Below are 15,899 nucleotides of genomic sequence, written 5' to 3' on the forward strand. Positions count from 1 at the left end.
CGAAAAGTAGAGAAGGGGGGGGGGGGGCAAAACAAAGAGAGGGGAAGGAGGGGTACATAGTGGAGAGGAACACATTACACAGTACCAAAGTAACAATACATAATACAATAGTAGTTATCAACTCTATGGATCAAATATGCATCGGGAATGTAGAGTTCGCACTCACAGTGGGTCACCCACCTATGGCAATCTATGTGGGGTCCCGAAGGGATTAATACATTTTAAAGAACCTCTGGACAACTTCAGGCAGAGTAGTCAATAAGAATAGAGCAAGTGTCAGTTAGTGGAAGATAGTCCAATAGTTTAGTAAACAAATGAATCTTTATATTTGCTACTAAACTTTTGTCATAGGAATGGTCTTCGATGTATTAACTTCTATATTGTTGAAATTTATCTTCATTACACTGGTTTAAAAACACACAGGTCTTGTGGACACGACGACTAAACACCTTGAAAGAACCTTTGGAAAGTTACGTTGATAGCTTTGTAAACGTTCTTCTAGAAAGTGGCAAGTCATGTAAGTTACTACACAACGTCTATATAGGAGACTCGCACCTTGTCTGAAGTGGAAGTGATTCTGTCCACGTTAATCAATATTTATGGTCTAACAAGAAACTGAATTTCTACAACAGCAACTAAGATCCTCCCTGGAGATACTGACCAGACTTTCCATAGCACAGAATATTTGTAGTCAGATCATTTCCTAAAGAAGTTCAGGGAAGATTGCAGAGCCCCAAGTCCAACCAAGCCCATTTAGAAAACCAAGCTTCATTTATAGCTCTGGGTCCCTGGAGCCTTTAAATCAACTACAGATGTAAATACATAATTTGTGACCTAGGTGACAAATTAAAGGGATTGGACAAGACAGTTTACCAACACCAAGAGACTGGAGGATCAACCACATGGGCTATATATGGGGCATAGTGGGCGCTGTTGGTATTCACCACACTATACAGAGCGGACACGTCTACTTACACACTTTTCTCCACGGTACAGGCTGGACGTTCTAATCTTTTGCACAAAGCATCTACGTCCGCACATGGCTGTTCTTCATCCACGTTCATGGTTATATCCAACTCAGTCAGGGACTTGTTAGCATTAACAACAGCGAGGATTTCATCACAGGAAGTATTGGTCAGGTCACCGTAGCCGACTCTACATAAACAGATATGACCCCGTTCAGTTCCACCTTTAGTCACAGGCGGCCACGTTACAGCTAGGAGCCGTCAAGGCACCATCAATATGAATCAAAATGGTCTACAAGTTCTGCCCTCATTATTAGTTACCTTTAAATAAGCTAGCACAAGGACTTTGCTTTATTGACCTATCTAGGAATAGTGTAGTCAGGTTTGTAATCTAGTATTCTAGTCTCCGAGTTTGTATAAACCATCACAATATTTATAAGGAACATTATAAGTCAAGTCTACTAAAAGCCTTCTGCAATCTATGTCCAAATACACATCCGTCCCTTCCTATGTAATAGTGCTCAGTCAGTGATAGACGTGCAGACAGGGATATTAAGATACTTATGGGTCATGTGTATAGTTCATGTTGTAGACATTATCCATGCTCTACATGCAAAGGACATGTTTAGATAGGTGGGAGAGCAACTCTATGGCCACAGCTCCTGGTTGTAGGCTTTCTGCAGTCCCTGTGTACTATATATTATTCATTGTACAGATTGCACCACACCTCCTGCGGAGAACAGCCAGGATCTGACTCACACGACTGGGGTCAGGTCAGTAACCTATGTTGCAGTCTGGCAGTTTACATATTCTTACCTCACCACCTGCAGGTGACAGCTTGGGTTTCTGAGCGCCTCACACAGAAGTTTTACACCAGGGTCTTGAAATTGGTTTCCTGCAAGATCCAGACTGGCCAGTGACCGAGTCGTGGTAATAAGTGAGCATAGGTCATCACAGGATGATGAGGTCAGATCACAACCATACAATCTGAGGAGGGACAAAAACACCCTCAATTAGTAGAATATTACTTTATAGTCCTTTTGCCTCCAGACTCCTTGAACGGGTTGTCTACAACACTCTCACCTCGTTTCACTCTTCTCACTCACTCCTTGACCCGCTCCAATCTGGTTTTCCACCTCCACCGAAACTGCCCTTACTAAGGTCACTAATGACCTCATCAAATCCAAAAGACACTACTCCCTTCTTATCCTTCTTGACCTCTCTACAGTCTTCAATACCGTTGACCATGCACTCCTTTTGCAAACTCTCAAATCTATAGGCATCCAACACCGTTCTCTCCCGGTTTTTCTCTTACCTCACCAACCGCTCCTTCTCAGTCTGCCCCACCCCCACCCCTCTACTCTTCCCTGTTGGTGTTCCCCAAGATTCCAATCTTAGCCTCATGCTTTTCTCCCTCTCCCTTGGTGTCCTCATCTGCTCATTTGTCCTCCAGTATCACCTCTATGCTGATGATACCCAAATGTATCTCATCCCCTGACCTCTCCTCTTCCCTTTTGTCTCGTGTCTCCTGTTTTCTCTCGGCCATCTTATCTTGGATGTCCCAACGCTTCATTAAACTCAATATTTCCAAGACTGAACTTATATTCTTCCCCCTTCCAGGACTAATAACACTACCCTCGTTTCTGTCCCTCAAGTCCGATGCCTTGGGATCATCTGAGGAGGAACAAAAACACCTCAATTAGTAGAATATTACTTTATAGTCCGTTTGCCTCCAAACTCCTTGAACGGGTTGTCTACAACAGTCTCACCTCCTTTCTCTCTTCTCACTCACTCCTTGACCTGCTCCAATCCGATTTTAACCCCCCTCCACCGAAACTGCCCTCACTAAAGGTCACTAATGACCTTGTCCTTTGGTGTCCTCACCCGCTCCTTTGGACTCCAGTACCACCTCTATGCCAATGATACCAAAATGTATCTTTCATCCCCTGACCTCTCCCCTTTTGTCTTGTGTCTCCTGCCACCTCATCTCGGATGTCCCAACGTTTCCTTAAACTTAAGGACTGAACCTTAGTCTCCTACCCCCCCCCCCCCACACCTCTATTTCTGTTAATAACACTACCCATGTTTCTGTCCCTCAAGTCCGATGCCTTGGGGTCATTCTTGATTCCTCCCTCTCCTTCAAACCTCACATTCTGTCCCTCAAAATCCTGCTACTTCCACCTTCAGAATATATCCAAGATATGCCCCTTTCTCACTACGGAAGCCACGAAAACCCTTGTTCACTTGCTTGTAATCTCACCTTGACTACTGTAACCTCCTCTCTGGGCTACCTGATTCTCACCTTGACCCTCTTAAGTCTATCTTCAATGCTGCTGCCCGCCTCAGTTCTCTCCTTCCGCTCTCTGCTGTCCCACTCCAACAGTCACTACATCGGCTCTCCATGGCCTACAGATTAAATTTAAACTCCTCATCTTTAAAGCTCTTAAGCCTCTCCTCCCTACATATCCAATCTCATCACTACCTACACTCCTAGCCGCCCCCACTGCTCTGCCTGCGACCACCGCCTCACTACTTCACTGATCACCTCTTCCCACTCTCTCGTCTCCAGGACTTTGCCCGGGCTGCTCCCCATCTGTGGAACGATCTTCCACGTTCCATCAGGTTAGCATCTACTCTCAAAGGCTTCCAGCGTGCCCTTCAGACTCACTTCTTTATTCAAGTCTCAGTCCTCCTCCTAACTCCCTTGTCCCGGCTCTCTCCCCCAGTTAGTACCACCCTATTTGTGTCTCCCCCTTTCTTTTAAGATGTAAGCTCTCAGAAGCAGGGCCCTCTTTACTTGTGCCCTACTATTCCATCATCCTCTGTACCTCTTGGCCTGCTTCCCTAGCCCTGTTTTCTTAAGCTTCGGCCTCCTTCTCTTTGATTTCTACCATCACTATCACTCATTGTCCCAGAAATTATTTGATTTGCATTACCATGTTACCTGTGTGTAAATTTATATATTTTATTCTTCATATTTTGTTCTTTATGTATCATGTTGTGTCATGGGTCATTGTTTTCTGCATATGTCATGTACGGCGCTGCGGACCCTTTGTGGCGCCTTATAAATTAAAGATAGTAGTAAATAATAGTTACACCACTGATGGCTATGACCTAGTGAAGTGCTGTTTAAGTCACTTGTCCAATGTAGTTTGGCAGCACAGTAATTATGCTTCATAGCATTGGGGGGTCTTGGGCTCAATTTCTACCAGGGCCCTATCTGTATGGAGTTTGTATGTTCTTACCATGTTTGCAACATTGTAAAGTGTATTGACTAATGGGGACCTGGAGAGATGATGTCAACATGGCTGAGAGAGGAGATGCCAGAAGATGGACATGTAGGTACAGTGGGAATACAAATCAATAAGTAATTGAATATGTCCACCATGCTCTCATCTGTCTGCAGCAGGTTTCCCTTTTGGAGGAACAGGCTTGTCCTGAAGAGATATACTAAATGGACTGGGAGCTTCAAACACTGGGGCTAGTGATATCACAGCAACTCAGCTGACTGCAGTCTCACCTTTTTTCTTGTATCAAACCAATAGGACACCATACTGAAGTGAAAGGGGCTTCAGCAGTCTATTGCAGTGGGGGGGGGGGGGAGACGGCAATGATGTATTAAGGCTCAGCATTAGATATAAATAGTCTTCTAGCACCTCAGGAAGACACTATGCGCCTGGTGGAGAGTTAAGTTTAAATACAGCTGTAAAGTACACCCAAGTCTCACCTCCTGGATGGTACAGCCCAGCCATGAGTCCCTTACAGAAGTATTACTCCAGTCTAGAATACCATTTACAGTATAGTTCTCACCTCAGGTCACGTAGAACACAAGTCGGATCTTTCAACGCCTCACACAAAGGTTTAACCACAGAATCCTGAAGACTATTCCAGGTTAGATCTAGTTTGACCAGAGATCGGTTTGTGGTAATAACAGAGCAGATATCATCACAGGAGGACGAGGTTAGGTCACAGTGAGACAATCTGCAGAGAAGAGAGAAGATCATTTCCAGCCTCAACCCGTCCCTTGGAACTCATATGAGGAGCTTCAGTCTAAGAAAGGTAACTTACACAAGTAATGAGATTACATCTGACGTCTGGTTCTGTGGTATATAAATAATGTTACCAACAAGGTCATGGGTGGTAACTGAACGAGAGGTGACCTGAGAGAACCGTTCCTGACAGTATTGAAAGAATACTATATATTGTATTTTACATTATGATCCTTTTATAGATCAAAGGTTCCTTAGCACTCATGTATTCCAATAATAAACTAGGACATAATGGAGTGGTCTTCACAGAGTCCACCACACATCCGCACTGTTTGTCCTGCTGGGGAGTAATACATTACAATATTAAGTTGTACATGTCTTACACAAGCTCCTTCAGGGTACAGCCCGGATCTTGGAGTCCCTCACACAGAACTTTTATACCAGTGTCTTGGAGATTATTATAGGTCAGATCCAATGTGGTCAGGGATCGATTTGCAAGCAACACAGAGCGGAAATCCTCACAGCATGCCGAGGTTAGATTACTCTCATGTATCCTGCAATGAGGAGATAACAGCATGTGAAATGACGCATTTCCAGCCTCCATTACCAATCTGCCATACTGGAATATACTATGGGATATTTCAGAAAAGTGTCCTCTAGCCACCATTTTAGGATTTATAGAAGATTAATGTACCTCATGCTTTGTATTGAGCCTTTTCAGTGGTAGAATTATAGCCTTCATGACTCTTGACGGAGCCTTTGGTACATATAGTTTTGCCATCACAGTTCCCAGCTAACTTACGGCAGGGTGCAGCCTCAATATCATAGTATAATTCTCACCTGAACTCCTTCAGGGTGCTGTCTGGTTGTCGGAGTCCTTCACAGAGAAGTTTTGCTCCAGAGTCCTGGAGATCATTATCGCTCATGAACAGTGTGGTGAGAGATCGGTTCACAAGGAGAACAGAGCCGAGATACTCGCAGCAGGTTGGGGTCAGGTCAGAGTAAGACATCCTGAGGGCAGAAGAGAAGATTATCTCAGAGATAGTGGCTGCATCCTGTTCCCCAGGTCTGGGGATGGAAGCTCCAAGCATAGCTTCACTACATGGGTGAAGACTGGAAGCAGCCAACTCCCCTTCCTACAATTACAAGCCCAAGAGAATCAGCCATAAATTCCTCATTCAGCCCCCAGTCACCTGTTCTTTACTGCCAGACAATGGCTGAAATGGTAATCGCCATCGGTTTATACAACACAGCAGGAGCCATAAGAGCTACGGCGATGTGCCAAAACTAGCACATCCTCATGATTCGCCAACACGTCTGTATTAAACCTCAACCCACCTTTACCTTGGTTCTAGGAGTTGTGTAGACAAAGCAGTGATTCATTAACTACAATATGTATCTGACATCCACTTCTCACCTCCCTGAAAACACTGCCAACAGCTGCTGTACATAGAGGATATGAATACTGCTTTTCAAGTACACTTCCCACCTACATTTCAGGCAGGTGCTGACCGAGTCACCAATCAGAAGTGTCCCACATAGGTTACATAGTCTTCTCTATTCAGACAACAAACAGCAGGAGGTAAATGTATCAAGGTCCGATTTTGACAGCGTGTTAAAATCGCGGAAAATCACTGGGGATAACCCGCGATTTTAGTAAAAAAAAATGAAATGTATCAAGCTGCGATTTTGACCGTAATCTTCAAAAGTGCTGGTCATCTCTGGTGATTTGCTGCGATGTAAACACTCCTGTGTTTAGCTAACTCTCCTGTGTTGTCGCAGCGAGTTGTAAACACATCACTGTTACATTGCCTGTCATACAGCTGCCGGATCTCCGGCAGCTGTTAAAATGGTAAAGAATAGATGAAAGTGGAAAAAAAAAAAGCGTGGGGTCCCCCTCTCTATTCCTGCTTAACCCTAATGCTGCCTGACTACTGCTGGTTCCGTGAAAAATCGGGGAAAATTTTTGCGTGGTGCCCCCCCGATTTTCACTTAACCAGCACTAGGCAAACCAGCCGGGGTTGGCGGCACTATAGCAGTGGGACACACGGCAGGGGTCTGCCTGCCATAATGACTAACCAACCCCAGACTGTTCAGCCCTGGGCTGGATTCCCTAGGGAGTGGGGTCTGCTGAAAAAAAACATGCGGGCCCTTCACCTAGAGACTCCCAGCCCAGTGCCGATAGCACTAGGGCTCTTCCTACTATCCCTGGGTTGTGGGTAGTAGGGTATTACCGGCGAAAAATTGTTAAAAAAATAAACAGACGCCATTTTGTTTTGTGGAACTACAATTCCCAGCCAGCCAGGTTGCCCAAAATAGTGTGGCCATGCTGCTGTTTGTATAACTACAAGCACCAGCATACCCACGGCAGCCAGGGCATGTTGGCACTTGGAGAACCACAAGTGCCAACATGCCCTGACATCCATGGCTGGCTGGGACCTGTAGTTCCACAAAAGAAAATGTTTAAAAAACCACAACACCCTCGTACAAACCACTAAAATTTAATAAAAATAAAAAACCCACAATAAACACAGTAATCACCCTCATTTACACCATATATTTTTATTAAAAATAATAAATCCCCTAATACTCACCAATGAAGTCTTTATGTCACAAATGTCCAAAATAAATTTGTAGATCCAAATGTCCAGGCTTGCCCCAGTCCCCAAGTATTTATACTTCCAAAGTTCTGGCTTGTAATATCTTCTTTGCTTCGCCCTGGAGGGGCCCCTTGTTGATAGTAGTCTTCATTTCTTCGGCCAGGAGGGCCCCATATTTGTACATCCACAAATCTGTGTTCTTGATTGCAGGAAAATAAAAAATGACAGAATGACCTACCAAGCTAGGAGCTCCGTTACGCAATGAACGTAGGTCTATTTACAGTATTAGGTGATTTCCCCACTAGCGTGGGAAAATGACCTAATACTGTAAATAGAGTTTGCGCATGAGCAACGCTCATTGCGTAACGGAGCTCCTAGCTTGCTCCTAGCATCGAGCCCAGATTAGGAGCAGTATAAAAGCATAACTGATATTTTGCAGTGGTATTTTCCAGCACTTTCAGATAAATTCTCCCTGTTGGTATGTGGTGGCCAAAGTGTTACTGAAACTAGACAGAATATCCCTAAAGGACAGTTCCTACGAATCAGGAGGAATTGTACAACAGGGGAAGGACATTATAGACAGACCTCACAGTTATTAGAAGCAATTACATAAGGATATCCAGAGGAAAGTAATTTAGGGATCACCCCCATATGCCAAAAAAATGTTTTTGCAATAAAGGAGGTTGACAGATCTCTGCTCATTATATCTCTATACAATTCATATTCACTATAAAGAGATATTTAAAAAAAAAAAAAAAAAGTTACCAGATGAGAAATGAAAGCCATTCCTAACAGATGAGCCATGGGTGGTTTAAGAAATTGGCTCCACGTTTTTGTTTGCAAAAATAGGGTAGCTACAGGTTCTCTTAAGTTGCCGATTGCCTGAGAAACCCAAGGGTCATTTCAAAGGTTGAAAGGATAATGTACTACTTGTCTTATATGCAGCACATAAAAAGGACTACTAGTATCAGCTTAAAGGTTACTCATTAAAATTGAGAATTATTCTCACCGTTAAACCTTTCCTTGAAATACTCCATGGCAGCCCTTACAATGGGTTAATCCCTAATCAGCTAGTGTAGACAGGAAGAACTTTGTCCCACCTGGCCCCTATATAAGGTAGCTCCTCCTCTTCCTCAATATCTTTCGTAACTTCCCAAGCCGTCCTATAACATAACTGTCAGAACAAGGGTGGGAAAATATAGGGCTGCCATGGAGTATCTCAAGGAAAAGAAATTAACGGTAAGTATAATTCTCATTTTTCCTTTCCCTACTCCATGGCAGCCCTTACAATGGGACATACCAAAGCAGTACAATAATTGGGAGGGCATTAAATCCAACACCTTCATAAGGTCAATGTCATGACTCTGAATGATTTTGTAGATCCCTTGCCTCTGTTTAGGTAGGACTTGCCCAGGAGTGCAGAGTCTTAACGGATAGGTGTTCACCAGGGATTCCCGCAAGGGAATAATGACTCCGCTGCTCCTATTCCGCAGGTCGCGATCTCCCAGACAAGAACTAGCAGAGGATAGTGGAGGCAACACACAATGATAATGAGGATGATGATATACACAGGATTAAAGTTCACGGCTCATAAGCATCGCTAATTAGAATAAGAACACTGGAGATAATAGTAATGCTGCAAAATAATGTATTGGCTGATGGTACAACAGGATAAACAATATATATCGGCAGATATAAAACACACAGCAAATTGGTCAGAGTACAGAATGCAGATACATCATGCTACTTCATAATAGGTAACCCTTGACAACTGCATGGGACGAGTAGAACAATAGTTCAAATGCAAGGAGGATGATTGGAGAATGCTTGGATCCAATAACGTAACACATGGCAGATAAATGTGAATCACTGGTACAGCAAGAGTCCAAACAGAGTGATAATGTAGAACTGGCTGATCCGAGAACAATGATGATTCAACATAGCAGGTGGGTTACTGGTATCACGGTAATTCTCATTATGGAAAAGCAATAAGCGTTGGATTTGTTGGTTCTACAGATGATAATCCCAAATGACAAGAATAAGCATAAGTACATCAAACAGTTCGTTACCTAGAAGTAGCAGAGAAACGAAGTGTATCTGAGCCGTGCGTGAAACTACAGATGACAGGTAACTTCAGCAGGAAACACATCCATGAAGTTATAGCGATGTTGAATCAGCCGGGTAGATATGGAAACTTGAGTGGTAGGAATAGCCACAGGTGCAGCAGGTAATTCACAGTAGGAGTCCAGCGAGCAGGTTAACAGCAGTGAGGAGTCTCAGACGAGCCCAGCGTAGAACTACAAGTGACAGGTACCTTTGGCAGTAGATGGTGGTAGTTCAGTGAGCAGGTTAACAGCGGAGAGGAGTCTCAGACGAGCCCAGCGTAGAACTACAAGTGACAGGTACCCTCGGCAGTAGGTAGTGGTTGGTAACTTCGGCAATGGATTTATCAGTGAAGTCGTGGCGATGTTGCACCAGCCGGGAGGGAATGGAAACTTGAGCCGTAGGAATAGCCACAGGTGCAGCAATCAACTCACAATGGTAGTTCAGCGTGCAGGTGAACAGCAGTGGGGAGTTTTCAGATGAATCCAGCGTAGAACTACAAGTGACAGGTACCCTCGGCAGTAGGTAGTGGTAGTTCAGCAAGCAGGTTAACAGCATAGAGGAGTCTCTGACGTGGACAACCAGGAGGTCAAGTATAGACAGCCAGATGCAAATGCAGACTGAGTAACACGAAGAACAGGCGATGAGCGAAGGACCATGGATAGTTTAAATAATACTCCAGAACCAATGAGAATCGGGAGGAGGTCCCGAACAAGGTAGCAAGGAACACCTGTGTACAAGTAGAGTCTCAGAAGCAGAAGTAAGCTCAATCACTGTTCCTAGAGGAAAGTCACAGTGCCGGCACCTATCTATGGGACCGCCGTGTGACAGTCAAACAGAAAATGTATTCACAGCTCTTGCTGGAGAATCTTTCTCCCAAACTGTCTCCTCAGAGACCGAAACGTCAAGAAGATAATGTTTAGAAAAGGTGTGCATCGACGACCATCCGGCTGTCTTACAGATATCGGTTGCCGATGCATGGGTTCTATGTGCCCAGGAGGTCGCTACCGCCCTAGTTGAATGCGCCTTCAGTATCCTAGGTACTTCATGCCCTTTCTCCCTGTAGGCCTATGCAATCACTTCTCTGATCCACTTCGCCAATGTGGGTTTGGATGGGGCCTGTCCCCTGCAAAGACGTTCAGGAAGTACAAATAGTTGCTTTGTCTTCCCAAGATTTTTTGGCTTGATAATGTACGTAGATATAGCTCTCACCACATCTAGAGTATGGAGACGTGTTTCGTCACTATTAGTGGGATGAGGGTAGAGAGATGGCAGAATCAACTCCTGATTCATGTGAAAGGAGGATACCACCTTGGGTAAATAATCGTCTTCAAAACTACTCTATCTTCATAGATATTCAGAAAGGGTTCTTCACACCACAAAGCATGTATGTCCCCTATTCGACGAGCCGAAGTGATAGCCAGCAAAAAGAGCACCTTCAGAGTGAGGCAATCCTAGAGATGTGTCTTGCAGAGGTTCAAAAGGATAGGCTGTTAAGGCATCCAGGACAATATTAAGGTACAAAGGGGCTAAGAATGGTTTCCGTCTTGGGTGTAACCTCTTCAGTGCTTGAAAAAACTGGAAGATAAGACCCTGAGATGCCAGTTTAATATCAAGAAGGATGCTAAGGGCAGATACTTGCACCTTTAACGTAGCAGGTGCTAGTCCTTTAACAAAACCATCTTTGAGAAATTCTAACACATCCGGCACTCTGGCAGACATGGGATCCTTCGCCATGTCCCCTGTCGAACAAATAAATGTTTTCCAGATTCTGCAATAAATCATAGAGGAGTTCCTTTTCCTGGCCTGAACTAGAATGTCTATTACTTCATCTGAGACCCCTTTGGATTTCAGTAATTGCCTCTCACTCTCCACGCCATCAAACTCAGGGAGTTTGGATTTGGATGTAAAACTGGACTCTGATGTATGAGGTCTGGCCTGACCGGTAATGGCCATGGATGTTCCAGCAACATTCTCTGTGCTACAGCGAACCAGGGACGCCTCGGCCATGTCGGGAGGACCGCTATCACCTCCACATTTTTTTTCCTTATTTTCCTGAGTATCTGAGGGATGAGTGGAAAAGGAGGAAACACGTACCCCAGTTTGAAGTTCCATTGCATTGACAGGGCTTCTATCCCTAGGGCCCTTATGTCTCTGTGGCGGGAGTAGAAGAGGGGTACCTTGGCATTGCTTCCTGTGACCAACAGGTCTGTTTCTGGTGTTCCAAATCTGTGTTGTACCAGTTGAAAGACTTCTTCGTGCAGCTCCCATTCCCCTGAGTGAACTTGGTGTCTGCTTAAGTAATCCGCCACTACGTTGTCTTTGCCTGCTACGTGAAGGGCTGAGAGAGATCTCAGATTCACCTCTGACCACTCCATTATTGCAGTTATTTCTGCTACCATGGCTCTGCTCTTGGTACCGCCTTGCTTGTTTATGAAGGCAACCACAGTCCTGTTGTCGGAGAAGACTCGTAGATGCTTGGCTCGTAGATAGGGCTGGAAGTACTGAACCGCACGCCAGACTGCTCTCATCTCCAAGATGTTTCCCTGAATAATTCTCTCTTCGTGTCGCCAAGTGCCCTGTGTAACCATATCTTGCATGTGAGCACCCCAACCTAGTGCACTGGCATCTGTGGTAAGGACATACCAGTCTCGCACTGAAAGAGTCACACCTTGTTTTCTCAGGCCTGGGAGTTGCCACCAACGTAAGGACTGCCTCGCTGACCTTGAGAGGTTGATTTTGGAGTCTAGAGACCCGACTGTACGATCCCATTGCGCAAAGAGGTTTGCTTGAAGATCTCTTATATGCCATCTTGCCCCCGGGAGGATTCCTATTGTTGAGGAAAACATTCCTAGGAGGCGCAGACATGTTTGCGCTGACACGCGAGGTTGAATTTGAACTTGATGCGCTAAGGACCGGATTTTGTCTGTCCTTTTTTAAGAGAGGCAGACTTTGTCTGTTCTTGTATTTATTTGCACTCCTAGAAACACAAGCTGTTGCAACGGTGTCAGATGGCTTTTTGATACATTGACTAACCAGCTGTGCTGTTGCAGAAACTGGATTACTTGGGCTGTAACCTCCAAGGCTGCTCCTTCTGACTTTGCCGAAATTATAATATCATCCAGATATGGCCACAAAGTCACTCCTCTTTCCCTGAGTGCCGCTATGAGAACTATAAGGACCTTGGTGAATGTTCTTGGAGATGTGGAAAGGCCAAAAGGAAGGCAAGTGAACTGGACGTGACGTCCTTGAATGCAAAATCTCAGAAATTGCTGGTGACTGAATGTAATCGGGATATGAAAATATGCATCCTTGAAGTCTATTGCTGTCAGAAAATCGCCTGTTTCCACTGCTTTGAGAATTTAGTTGACAGATTCCATCCGAAAATGTTTTGCTCGTACATAGCAGTTGAGAGCCCTTAAATCTAGCACTGTCCTGAAGGCACCCGATGGTTTCTGGACGAGCAATAGTCTGGAATAGAACCCCATGTTTTCCTAACTTGATGGTACTGGTACGATAGCCTTTGTTTTCACCAGGCCTCTTAGGCTTTCCTCCAGCACTTGCTCTTCTAAGGGGGAAATTAGGAGACGAGGGGCTCCTTGATGGAATACATTTGTTTCCCACTGGATATGTATGGAATTCTATGGCATAGCCCTTGGTGACTATCTCCTGGACCCATTTGTCTTGTGTGGTCTGAATCCAAACTTTTGCAAAGCGTGATATCCTGCCGCCCACTGGAGTTAGTGGAGACTGGATCTGTAGATAGTCATTGGGATCTCTGCTGTCCTTGTGTCCCCCTTTTTGGTCTGAAGGGCTGTCTTGCCCTATTATCTTGATGTCTAGAGTATTGTCTCCCTGGCCTATACCTACAGGCCTCCTTGAACTGTTGTTTTGGAGAATAAGAGTGAAAACGTCTCACCTTTCTGTCCTGTGGTAGGCGATTGGCATTGCTACTTGCAAGCCTCTGCATTAGATTATCCAGCTTTTCACCATACAAGAAATTGCCTTCATATGGAAGCGTTGTCAGACGGCTTATGGATTGATGATCTGCCGCCCACGGACGTAGCCAGAGCGCCCTTCTTGCTACAACCACCGTGGGCATGCTCCTGGAAGAGAACAGAATCGTATCCAACGAAGCTTCACACAGAAAATCAATGCTTTTCTGCATAACCTCTAAGGATTTAAGAATATATAATCTATTTATCTTATCCTCAATGTCTGTATGTAGAGTACTGGCCCACAGCCTCAGGGCTCTAGCTACCGAAGCCATGGCTATCCCAGACTTTAGAGTTATGCCTGAGGAGATGTGTAATTTCCTGAAGGAAGTTTCCATTCTCCTATCCATAGCATCTTTTAATGGACCTCCATCATTCCACGAAAGAGTGGACTTTGTGGATAAGCCATCTATGGCTGAATCCACCTTAGGCACAGAACACCATTTCTGCACATCTTGATCATGAAAAGGATACATACAATTTAGTTTCCCCATGTTAGGATGACTCTTGTCTAAGGCCTGACATTCTTTAGCAATCAGGTCTTTAACCACTTTATGTGTATGCAACACTCTAGACTTCACTTGGTGCTCTGAAAACAATGCATCTTGTGGTTTAATTGGTACAGTTGGCTCCTCAATACCTAAAGACTTGTTAATATGCTTAAGTATAATATTCACAGTATCCAAGTTAAACATCCTGGGATCCTCTTTCACTTCATCCTCACTATCTGACTCCCATTCCTGAGCAGAGCTAAATGTTTCAGAGGACGGCCCTGGCCTTACTTCCTCCATATCTTCTGCTATAGGGATCCTGTCCCTTATTGTTCTCTGTTCTGGGGCCTGATACTCTTGCGTTGCTTTAACCATCCATGAAAAGAACTGCTTAAATTGTTCAGCGGCCCAGGCTCCTCTACTGTTTCTGGGGTGCATGACACACACAATGGATCAGTACAATCTTTCGGTAAACTGCCATCACAAGCTGCACATACACGATTCTTCAGTTTATATTTCCCTGCACAAGCTCCACAGAGGTACTGTAGAAAAAAGGACCTAAGTAAGCTATCTAAGAGTAACCAAAAAACCCCTTTTTAAAGGCTTACCTTGGGGTTCCTTCAGCTTTTTTGGGGCGGGCTCCTGGTCCATAGTGCACTATCCAGGTAGCTGCTAGGTCCTGCAGCATCAAACACCAAGCCAATACTGAGCCTCATAAATGGGCTGCAGCTGCTCAACACAGTGCCTGCTTTTAACCTCAACCAGGTGAGGCTTTAGCAGATTAACTACCTCACCTGTTTTCATCCTGACAGGTGAGGTAAACGATTTCCAAGTGTGCACGTCCGCCGGCAGTCTTACTAAACTTCAAAGAGGCAGACTTGTCCGGCACGTGCCCCGCTGGAGCTGTCATCCCAACAGCCCGTTCAGAGGAAAACCAGAAAAACCTCCAGTTAAGCCCTCTAGAATAAAATAAACAATAAAACAAAAACCACTCACTACACTACCTGTCCTATACACTGCTAAAACAGGAAGAAAAGACACCGAGAAAGAGAAGGAGCTGCCTTATATAGGGGCAAAGTGGGACAAACGTCTTCCTGTCTGCACTAGCTGATTAGGGATTAACCCCTCGTAAAGGGCTGCCATGGAGTAGGGAAAGGAAAATCAATTGATTTAATAAACGGTTGCTCCACTTTCATTATCCATCTTATAGCATACAGGAATACAGTACACACCATACAGTACATGGTCCACACCACAAGCTCTCTTCACGTTATGTCATTAGAGCATAGGCAGAATATAGGGAATAGGAAAAAAAAAAACGTCTTCCAGAACATGTTAGCAATTGTCATGGAGAAGATTAAAAGGGCCAACAGTTAGGGCCATAGTCCATTTTACTTGTTCTCAATGGGAATGAGAAGTGTTCTTTATGCTCACCCCACAAGGACTTAATGATGTAGCTGACCTAAATCCTTTATAAAAAGGTTTCCATTATAGAAGTTAATTTATCATATACACACAATTCAGTTGAAAGTCATTGTGATCAGAACACGCAATACAGATGTGTAAAACGAGGCACTCAGATGGGTGGCGCTGTTGTACTTTCCAACATAGACTCTTCATGTCTGATAAGTCACCATGACCAGAGTTAGTTGAGGAGTGACATGTCATTCAAATGGCACCGAGCCCATATTGGAGGAGCAGGATTAATGTGTAATGGATATTTTGAAGCACTGTGTCCTTCACCCCTCACCAGTCA

The 15,899-nt window shown here is 44.6% G+C and overlaps 1 protein-coding gene across 1 annotated transcript in view; it reads right to left on the reverse strand.

Moving 5' to 3' along the window:
- Positions 1–15,899, reverse strand: part of LOC142095507 (uncharacterized) — a 28,147-nt gene that overhangs the window by 1,427 nt on the left and 10,821 nt on the right. Inside the window, exons 9-17 of the mRNA XM_075178452.1 lie at positions 14,938–15,102; positions 13,528–14,570; positions 11,526–11,720; positions 11,180–11,399; positions 5,795–5,965; positions 5,338–5,508; positions 4,776–4,946; positions 1,782–1,952; positions 976–1,155 (exon numbers count right to left, since the gene is read on the reverse strand). Of these exons, the coding sequence (XP_075034553.1) occupies positions 976–1,155; positions 1,782–1,952; positions 4,776–4,946; positions 5,338–5,508; positions 5,795–5,965; positions 11,180–11,399; positions 11,526–11,720; positions 13,528–14,570; positions 14,938–15,102 (2,487 nt within the window). The remainder of the gene's footprint in view (positions 1–975; positions 1,156–1,781; positions 1,953–4,775; positions 4,947–5,337; positions 5,509–5,794; positions 5,966–11,179; positions 11,400–11,525; positions 11,721–13,527; positions 14,571–14,937; positions 15,103–15,899) is intronic.

This window comes from Mixophyes fleayi, chromosome 6 (assembly GCF_038048845.1).
Source record: "Mixophyes fleayi isolate aMixFle1 chromosome 6, aMixFle1.hap1, whole genome shotgun sequence".
In the NCBI taxonomy this organism is placed as follows: Eukaryota; Metazoa; Chordata; class Amphibia; order Anura; family Limnodynastidae; genus Mixophyes; species Mixophyes fleayi.